The 11,130-nt window shown below is 40.7% G+C and overlaps 1 protein-coding gene across 1 annotated transcript in view; it reads right to left on the minus strand.

The window, feature by feature from the left end:
* Positions 1–7,937: 7,937 nt before the first annotated feature.
* The window catches only part of otogl (otogelin-like), a 34,111-nt gene continuing 30,918 nt past the window's right edge, over positions 7,938–11,130 (minus strand). The window contains exons 56-57 of the mRNA XM_088297436.1: positions 8,462–8,541; positions 7,938–8,342 (exon numbers count right to left, since the gene is read on the minus strand). Coding sequence (XP_088153562.1) covers positions 8,142–8,342; positions 8,462–8,541 — 281 coding nt within the window. The 3' untranslated portion in view covers positions 7,938–8,141. The remainder of the gene's footprint in view (positions 8,343–8,461; positions 8,542–11,130) is intronic.

Raw genomic sequence — 11,130 nt, forward strand, 5'->3', positions numbered from 1 at the left:
CAGGGATCAAGTCCCAGACCAGGTGGCTGGTACCTTGAACAATTATCGCTGTTTGTGATCTTGGTGTGCGCACGGGAGGCCAAAAACAAGCTAAGAAAGACCCACACGTCCACGCAAGATAATAAAGTCGCAGTCACATTCAGGGACAGCATGTTGAAGCACGCTTGGTCATTCTTCCTGGCCGGGCCTCTACAGGGATCATACATCTTTAAACGGTTGGAAACTCAATCTGTCATGTGCTGACAGCGGTTGCTTAGTAACTAACAGGGGAGCCCAGAATGTGACGCAAATGTGAAGGAAGACTATTTTTTGTGTCCGGTAGATGACATCATCAAGTGGTGCTTGATGGATGTGCCACTTTGTGAGCATCCACCCATCCTTGGTGGGGGGCCCCAGGTGACAAACACAGACGCTGCCGCTTTTCCCATCAGTGACAATTCTCGCTGCGCCTCGGGGACTGGAGATGAGATAACATAGTGACAGCATCAATGATCACTTTGAATTTAAACGTTTTCATTGAATCATAAAAAAAAAAGGAGCTCACCCTTGTTCAAATGTAATTTTTTTTATATAAAAAAAAATAAGACAGTGATAAATCATCTCATTTTATTCCCACCATGAATGTAGAACGTATTTTTTACGGTCTTTTCGAAAGGGCAAGTGAAAATAAACAAGTGTACGTGCACACCCGTACAGAGTGTTAGATATGGCTTTGTTAAGAATTGATCACATGTTAAATGCAGGACAGCAAACACGTGCCACATTTAAAATTGCCTCTGAATACCCCAGGAATAAATGATGTTCTAGTAGGCTGTTTTTTTCCCTTTCTATCAGAAGACTGAAGGTTTGATTGCTTATTGCGATTTCAAGCTGTTCATAAATCCTTCCACCTTATCTTAGGTCGCCATTCCACCTGCACTAAAGCATGATGTTGCCACCATCATGCTTCACAGTAGGTATGGTAAGCATGTTGCTGTTTTGGTGATCAGCACTGTTGTGTGTGTGCCACATATACCTTGTTTTTTTCGCCAAAATATTTAACCTCGATTTATTTGGAACATAATACATTTTTCAAGTGCCACCATTTTGATCCAATATTAAAATATGGGAGCAGAAGCCCAGGTGTTCATCAAAAATGAGCCACAAGTTTTATTCCCAAAAATTATGTGTAATATTATTGTAAGCGAGTGTAAAATTATTCACAGTTATGTTAGATTTGCTTACATATAGGAGTAGGAGTAAAAAAAGAAGAAAAAAAAACAACAACTTAAATAATTCTTCAGTAGAAATTAAATTGCACATAAAAGGTAATTTAAAAACGTACCTCAAATTATTATAAAAACACACCATTCTTAAAGATAACTGTAAATGCAAATGTGAGAAATTTAAATACCACTATGAAATAGATATTTTCTGTACCAGTAGTGGTGGGTGAATCACACTTCTATACTACATACTGTGTGACTCCAACTACGGGAGACAAATATCTGTCATCATACTTGGCCCAAAAAAAAAACAAATCTGGTTTATCATGAATTAGAGGAAGCACGGGCCCACGTGTCGCTGCTCGTAGCGTTCATTGACATCTTTCTAGGTTATCAAGACAAATGGAACAAAAAAAACAACAAACCTGTTTCTACAGTCAGAGGCGGCTGCTCACAGCTCTCCATCCCATATTGCGTGACCGTGCGTACCTCAACGCTGTACTTCCTCTCGGCCTCCAGGCCTCCAATCAGAGCAGAGAATAAGCCACTGCGAACTGAAGACCTGGAGATGTTGGCCATCCGAACCATCCCCCCCCCACTCGAAGTCAAGTCCTTATAACGGATGACAAATCGCCATCCTGCCTTGTACTGAAAGTCTGACAGGATCCAGTGAAGATGAAGCTGTGTCTCCGTTCTGAGCCCAGCTGTGATGTTTTGTGGAGGAGAAGGTTCTGGAATGAGGAAGAGAACCATATGGGAAGCCATTAAGGCAGGGGTGGGCAAACTTTTTGATTGGCGGGCCACAATGGGTTCTAAAATTTGACAGAGGGGCCGGACCAACCTCACCCCATCGGAGAAAAAAAAATACATTTCATTTTAAATGAAAGCGAACAAAAGCATTACAATAATATAATAATAACGTCTTTGAAAAACCACAGTATTTAGAAGTGAGTGTCAAGTGAGTACAAATGTCATGATGTGAAAAAAACATTAATAGTAAGACAGTTCTAGTAGTGCGCTGAATTGCTCTAAGAGTGAGGACAAAGAGCATATTACTACACAGACCTTCAGATGAATATCAAAGACAGTGAATAAATGCTCAAATGGCTCGTTGCATAGAAGTGACATTCCAGCTGGCTTGACAATTTGTTAGTCTGCTCCTTGACTTACTTGTGTAGGCTTCCCTTGTCTGTCCCAAGGTCCAAGTGGCGCCGGCAGGGTGAGATGCCTGAAGCGTAAAGGAGTACACGCTCCCCGGAGACAAACCTGTGACGGTTACCCCTCTAGAAGCCAAGGAGACAGGGACCCTAACAGGTTTTTTGAAGCGGCTCTCTGGCCACCTAGTTTGCTCTCCTGCGACTTCACATTGATAATGGAGGAAGATCTCAAAGGACGGGCCGTCGGTCTGTAAGTTCAGGGTTGGCAAATCACTCCAGTGAAGCTCCACTTGACGCTCAGTCACTTGCATAAGATCAAACGTGAACGTGGATGGCACTGAAGGGACTGTGAAGGAGTCAAAATGTTATTTTTATTTTGAAGTTTAAATTTTGCATGCTAACAGATCCCAGGAGCCTCGATCACAATGCAGTGACATGCTTTTGTAAAAGAGTCTATTTTTGCAATTATGACTCTCTCCCATCTTTACTAATTACAAATTTGCATTTTGTCGCTATCCTGTGAAAAACAAGATTGTCCAATTTTGTAATTTGTCTCAATGTTCACATTAATAGGATGTCTGTAACGCAGAAACACAATCACGTCAACCCCATTTTTTTTTTAAATAACACAAAGGCGGGATCGAATGGTATTTTTAGTATATGCTGCCAAAAAATGGATGATGGCTGAAAATGGCTTCTGTAGTTTGGACAGCCACAATTTAGACTATTATCATAAGAAATGGAAATAACTACAGAAATTTTCAATGTTTTGGGTGGCGTATCAATTAATAATGTTTTCATGCTATTTACGACATGGCTCACTCCCTATATTACTGTAGTGCGCTAACATAGGATAGATCGAATACAACGTGGTTTGATGTATGTACAAATTTGAATTGTGAAGCTCCAAAATAAAGCAAGGACACCCCTGTGCCCCTTTAAGAGAGTATTTACTTTGATACTGGCAGATGAAAGGTAAGGGCATCTGACACAAAAATGTAGTCAGGAAGTATCCCGGTCCCGTGGTGTTCCTCTGAAGGGCAAAACAGTCCGTCCGATTGATTACCGCTAATGACATCCTCGTGCTGGAAAGGTTAAATCCATCGGACCGGAGTTGTCCCTCGTTCTGCGGGGGGAAAAGTGACATTATATTATTATTAAAGAAAAAAAGAAAGTGATGAGATTTGGAACAATTCAATGCCAAAGCATTGCATACAGTATGAAAAAAAAAAAAAAAGCAGCCGCAGGGGTCATCAATTCTGTTCCTCGATGTGCTGCCTGTTTTCCATTTTTCCCTGTTTGCAACACATCTGATTCAGATGATCACATAATCAGGTCTGCAGAAGCTGGATAATGATCCTGATCATTTGAATCAGGTGTGTTGCATCAAGGAGAGATGGAAAACAGGAAGGACAGCAGGAAGGAACAGGAGTGAAGAACCCTGGCCTACGCCATGCATGGCGCTGCCATTTTGCCTTGTACTGCCACTTGCTGTTACCTGAACAAGAAATCACAGTCACAAAGTCACAAAAGCTCAGGTAACGACGGTAAAGGCTGTTTTCGGGGTTTGGTGATGTTTGCAAGTTGAACCCCTTAGGCACTCTGATGTCATTTTCTGGCGACAGCAAGTGGCTGTACGAGACAAAATGGCAGCAGCCAGAGATGGACAAAAACGGGCGGATTTATATGCTTCATTTATATTCTGCAAATTAATCAGAATACAGTGCTTCGACACTTGGGTGTGGAACTTATTGTAAAGAGCAGTTTTGACTTGACTTCCCCTTTAAAATTATGTGTATTTGGCACATTGGCCTTGTGCAGTAGATCATCACCCCAGGGACAAACCCATGAAACCTTAAAGCTCCAGCGATATACGTCGGCCTACCTGCTTGTCAGTGAGTTTCGTCCACATTAGTAACCAAGCGTCGTGTTTCTGCAGATGAGAAGACACAAAATGCAAATCTTCCTTCGTCTTCAGCTCAGCCAGATGACTTCCAGCGGCATGTTTTTGGCAAACGCGCTCAGCATCCTTCCGGGCCAACGCTGTCCTGCTTAGAGTGTAACAGCTTCTCCCATTGGCCAGCCAGTCTGCATGGCAGTGAGCTGAAAGCATGAACATTAGTCCGCTATTAATTATGTAACTTTTAAAACGATGTTTCCTCAACTTGTGAGACCAAATATTTTTTGGAGCTATCCAAAGGGGTTCACTGTATACTGAAATTTTGAAATCAGTGTGAAATTTTTGCATTAAATTATTTTTTTCTGACTAATAAAGTGGTAGGCGATGCCTTTGTTAGCTAGCACTGTACCTGTCTCAAGATGGATGCTCAGTCTTTGTCTCAATGTGATATTGAGGTGTTTTAGAAAAGTGGTGACCACAAGGTTGGACTTGAAAAGCGTGCCAGGATGGAGACCCTTCGCCGTGTATGATGACTCTGACGAATCCACGTTAAAGACGTGCGTCCGAGATCCAGTCTGTACATTGTATAAACTCCACAATGAAAGACTTTGGTCTTGAGGCAGTTTCCAAGTGAGTACGGCGGTGGTGGTGCTGGTGGACACATGGAAGGAGGGCAGGGAGGCAGGAACTGGAGCACAAAAGTCGAAGAAAGGGTAAAATAAACAAATTAATTGCATACATTTGAATATACAAAACATAATTGATGATTAAAAAAATTATGAAATATGACTGATGATTAGCTGACAATAGAGGCAGAGTTCGGGTGAGGTACAGTAACAAAGGACATTATGGCCAACTATAAAAGTATAACAGGAAAAAAAAACAAATATGATAACATCCTAAAATTTGAAAAAGCAAGAAAAAAAATAACAGCTTTAATTACAATATTGTTAATAAGTAAAGTGAAGACTGTCCAAATGTTTTTAATTAAAAAATTATGTAAATAACAAGTATGCAAAATAACTAAAACATTTAATCTTGCTTTAAAAAGGAAGAGAACATCCTATAAATAGGACTAACTTAATAAATAATCAAAGGACTAAATCACACACATACAACACACAAGATAATTAATAAAAAGGGAAAGGGTTGATCAAATACAATTTCACTTCAAGCTGGAATACATTACAATGAAAATGCAATTTTTGTACATTCAATTTATATTTGTACGACCATTTCAAAATTCCAATCAAATGTGCAGAATTGGGAATTCCGTCAGACTGATGGAATTCTGACGGACTGACAAATGATGGACGGGTACCCTCGCTGCAGACGGAAGACAAATGACAGACCAGCAAAATTTTGCAAAATGCTTACCTCTAGTAACTGAACTGTAAACTTTAAGTCAAGTTGACACATACTATTCCAGTTGAGGCTAAAAACTCACCATAATGAAAGTTTTTTTCCTCAAGTTTGACATATTTCCTAAAGGCTGTCAATGTGACACTGTAGCCCTCTGATTCCTCTACTAGCTGCAATGAGATCTTGCAGTCAGGGCGGCAAGCCAAGGCATCAACAGGCTCCACATATACCTGCAAAGATTGCACTTTATTGTAGCTCTCAATGAAAAAAAAATGCAAACTTCCTACCAGGCCCTTTCTTGCTGTTTTGCATGTCACTGTAAGGCTGTCTAGACTTTTCACCGAAGGGAAGGAGGGGAACAAGAGGTCAAGCTCCACGCGTTTTGAAGGCTGCTCACAGGCAAGCGAGACCACCTGAGAAAGAGAAAAGTCACGCCTGTGCTTGAAGTAGGTGAATAAAAACAACAACCTTACCTGGAAGAAACTGGCAAACAACCAAAGATGCTCTGTTGCACCCATCGAAAGAGTTTTCACAGCTCTAACATGCAGTCCGTGGTGACAATATTGTGTGAAGGGGTGTGTGTGTGTGTGTGTGTGTGTGTGTCAGCAGGCTCAAAGAGAAACCCCCAAAACAGCAGCGTGTAAACATCGGGAATGGGCAAAGGAAAGTCTCAAGAGTAGAACTACTATTTGTGTCACTGGAGCTTCGACCAACCCTAGAAAGTTGCATGATGATAGGGGTGTGCGTGTGTGTGTGTGTGAGTGAGTGTGTGTGAGAGAGTTCAGCCCACTTTGTTCTGGCTTCTATGTTGGGTTAAGAGCACTTTGCCACAACAACTCAGGGCCAAACTCTACAAGGGCAGGAACGGTGGGAAGATATGGCTGAAGCAATTTAAATACAAGTTTTGTAAAGTTGTCCGACACACAACAAGGAAAGAAAATTGTCAACAAAATTCTCTCTCGCTCTCTCTCTCTCTCTCTATATATATATATATATATTTATATATTTATATATATATTTATACACAAAAAGTGGCACATTCAGTGCCACTGTCGCTTCTCCCTTTGTGTGTAAGATGTTAAGTATGTGACCATGTTTGTTAGAAGACCCATCATTTTCTCATGCAAAACACCAACATGTACAGCGAGCTCGAATTGTTACTATAATCTGAGATGGGCTAACGGGTGTGGCGAGCCCACTTGACCAAGAGGAATGACAAGAATGCAAAAGGATGAAAAGTCACAGCCTCACAGAGACGCAAGCCCAATGAGAAGTTGGGTTATGGAAATGTGCTTCCCACAAAGACAACAACCTCTTGGACATAAATATTACTCATGCTGAATCGGGTTGTTTGCTCAAAGAGACTCCAGGCTGGATTCATGCTAGATGGTTTAAGTGATACAATTTAAATGTTTTGCATGCTAAATAGGGACTATAAATCGAAGATCTGCCAAGCTGAGGCCAACATAAAAAAAGACTCAATAACAGAAAACGATAGACCGTTTCAATGTACTCTGCTTTTGTTGTACACAAGGTCAACTCAACACTATGCAGAGATTGATGTTCGTATTATGAATTATTGCTTACCTTCGCGTTGTCACTGCCCACTGTTGATGCTTGTGGCATTATCAAGTGCAATTTGAGTTTGTTTGTTTCATTCCATCAGAGGAAACACAGCCATACTGGATATATCCCTTGAGATGTACTTGGAAGACGGATAAAGGCATTAAATCCTAATTGGGCACTTGGACCTACAGTGTAAATGCACCCTGAAATAACCACTGCGGCAAAGTAACAATTCAGACAAAAACACATTTAAAGCTTTTATTCGCCTCCTCTGATGCATGAGTAAGAAATTGGAGAGAGATTGTTTTAAGTACTGTATTTATATTGATTTAAAAAAAAAAAACTCATGTTAAAACACAGGACAAACACCTATGTAAACATGTATTTTTTAAACATTTTTGGGTTTAAAATGACAAGTTGTCAGAATTAAGCAGATGGAACATATAGGTTGAAAGTATTGGCACAGCTAGTTTCAGTACGTGCATGTATTTTGTTTTAAATGAGACATATTATGCATTTTTAACACTATAAAACAGTTCCTTGGTTTCATCATAATCACCCAAGTATCAAGACCTACACTTTTCATGCCTTACTTTGAGTCTTGCTGAAATCCGTCCATTTTTTGGCACCATCCCGCATCCCGTTTGTCACCATTAACCTCATAACTGAAAACCAGACAAGGAAGCACTTGGCAATGAAAGCAAGGAAAACAACCTTTAAGGAAAAAGCCTCAAGCAAAGGTTTTACTCAGTTGTTTAATTACATTTGATTGGTGCGAAGGTACAGAGTCCTAACTATTTGTATCCAAGCAATTAAAAAGTCAATTTTCCAAAATATGTCCCGTTTGAAGCATTGCATTACCTTCATCTGTGCTGTACAAAATCAAATACTTCAATGTATTATGTCATTCGCACGTCACAAATCTTTGAGCCCTCTGTGATTTCCTTTCATTTAGTTCCACTGGCAAGTACAGTCCAGGGGCTCTTGAAAGCGGTACTCCACGCTGGTGGCATTACGTGTGCAGTAGAGCGTCACCGAGCGCGACTGCAGTCCATTCTCGCGGCAGCACTTGCAGAACCTGGCGTGACTGTTGATATTGAAGTTGAAGATGGTGGCTGACGGACATTTGCCGTCACAGGAGAAGACTGTCACCTGTAATGAGGCCGGGGTAGAGTATGGAAAGTACTGCAAAATATAGCGAAGGTCTGAAAAATGATGCGTGATATAACCGGAAAACACTGCATTGGGATGGGCCATGTGAGTTTTCTTACAGGTGTGTTGCTCCTGCAGTCATCTTTACGTATGGTGGTCCGGATGGCCACTCGCTTGCATGTCTTACCGTCCTCTTTGCCTGTACTCATGTTCACAGAAAACCACAAATCACTTGAAGACACTTATTGGGGGGGCTGGGGTGCATCTGTACGGTCGAATCTAATCCAATATAAGAGCTGTATCAAAAATTATACCTTTATCGGGAAAATTAAAGTTACGATCATTGATGAACAGTCCCTCGATTTTCAATGCTCGAAATCATCATCAAACTTTGACGCCACGCATGCTCTGCCCATGCAGATGGTGTAGGCAAAAAGTTTTATAAAAAAAAAAAACAATGTAGCATTACTTTTCTATCTCGGATATTTCTTTCTGATTAGAGCTCTTGTGGATGAATTCCCGAGGAGGGCTTCGTCAAAGTACGCACAAGCCCTGGAATTGCCCCCCAATGGTTGCTTCAAAACAAAATGGCAGACTTCCTCTTAAGTTTCAGGCATGAAACTTTTTCGTTTGCAGTGTTATAATAGACATGTTCAGCAAAATTCATGTCAAATTTTCGGGGGGACTACTGAGTGAGTTTTAGGGAGGGTGAAGTTATGCTTGGCACCCCATAAGTACTATTTTCACCAGAATACATAAATTGGTAAGTCTTTGTCACAAGTTGAGTCTGTTGAGGCATTTATTAAACAGCATTAAAGTCATATAGAAAATGAAAACACACAAAAGAAGCTACATTAGGCCTTAAAGCCACACATACAACATGACAATCCAGTGCTATTTTTCTTGATCAAAACCCCGTCACAAAAATGTACTTCTTTTTTGGGTGGCAGGAATGTATCAATGGCATTTCGCTTCATTTGAGTGGGGAAAATTGATTTGATAGACAATTTAGTTACGAGCTTGATCACTGAATAAATTCAATTTGTAAGTTATGGTAGCACTGTCTTTTGTATTTCTCGAGGTGGTGAATTTGCGGTTTGGTATGGTTAAACACACAAGGAATTTGTGGGTGGTAGTTGGAGCAGGGTGAGTACTGTAGCAGACAAGCCGGGACACGGACAAAATATTAACTTAGAAACAACATTTCCGAGAGTCATTTAAAAGTATCAAAGTGTTCAATAGTGCGGTAATACTGACCAACTACAGTGAAGTACTGAGTGAAAGATGATGATGAAAACAATGAATTTATATAGTGTAACATGATTTTCACTACTGAAAAAAGTGAACACGATATTCTAATTCATAGAATCTATGAACCAAAACTATTAATTGTGTTTAAATAGGTTTGATTCGGCTCTTGTATTGAATTTCATCACAGTAAACGTGCAAAGGTCGATCGCACGGTTTGAAAAGTAGTTGCTCCATGGCCTGCTTGTGTTCCAAATTATTTTCACGTCAACACCACACTTTTGCACCGTTAGGTGCCCCTTTCCACCAGCCCAAAAGTAGGACAACTTTACAAAGCCTAGATACTTAAATATTCTTAATAAATGAACATTCAGTAAAAATTACAATAAAATAAAACATCAAATACAACCGAAACAATGTGTAAGCATTCAATTAAAATTATTCATATGGAGCGCAAATATTTAAATATATAATCAACCAAAAAACTACAAATGGTCTCGTCAAAGTGTTTGTATTTAATTGCCTGGTTCCGTTCGGTCCTTATCCAACCATTTTCTACTGTCAACTGTCTGCCGTCTGTGCCTCATCTTGTTTTGTTGTTCACAGTCTATGTCATAGTCTGGTCTAAATTCCTTTGCTAATGTTTGATTTGTTACTTTATCCATGTTGTTTTACACTGTTTATCTGTCTGCCTTGTTTGCCTTTTTGTTTATTTAAGTTTCTTCATTCTCGTCTCCCTACTTCCCTGCGTTTGGGTCCGCCTGCACCACATCAAACCTCCTTCTGATTGTGACAAGTTTCAGTTATCATTGACACAAATGATGATGAAAAACGCATTAATACACATGCACATGCACCCCCCCACACACACCCCCCCACCCCCACACGCACACACACGCACACGCATTCTATTAGAGACCCAGTGAGGACTATTGAGCTGGATGCTTTGTTGCCCAGCAGCAGGTATTTTATTGGTGGGGTGCAACTGCTCTCGGCTACAGTGAGGATTGAATGGGAGATAATTGCAAGTCAATCAGTTGGATCAGGCCTCATCATCTTATATCAAGCAGCACATACCTGTGTCACAGTTAGTACTACCAGTGGGGGTTACGGGGTTAACGGTAAGGGGTAAAACACCCACTCCAGCACCTGGTAGCATCGTCAGGACAGCAAAGAAAAAGCGCCGAGAAAACACAAAAATTATTAAAAGAAAAAAACAACATCAAGGATTCAACATAGCACTGAAACAGTACAGCGAGTACGAAGCCCAGAGCAGCTCCCATGCACTTGGATTTTGCTTCCTCTACCACACCTCGCCGACAAAAGCAAACCAAATCACATAATGCCTTAAGAACACCAGAATCTCCGTGCCAGCTCGCATTCTCACCGTGGACCAACTGCAAGGTCAAAGCAGGCAAGCGGTGAAGAAACAATCCACTGCTAATCACCTGAAGCGTACCATTACAATATTGATGCAGAGATGATTATAACGTTCACTTTTTCCGGCTGCTCATCAACAGACAAAAGCCGCAGGTTGTGG

The sequence above is a fragment of the Idiotropiscis lumnitzeri genome, chromosome 6, assembly GCF_059441095.1.
Source record: "Idiotropiscis lumnitzeri isolate Australia: NSW breed Sydney's pygmy pipehorse chromosome 6, RoL_Ilum_1.0, whole genome shotgun sequence".
In the NCBI taxonomy this organism is placed as follows: domain Eukaryota; kingdom Metazoa; phylum Chordata; class Actinopteri; order Syngnathiformes; family Syngnathidae; genus Idiotropiscis; species Idiotropiscis lumnitzeri.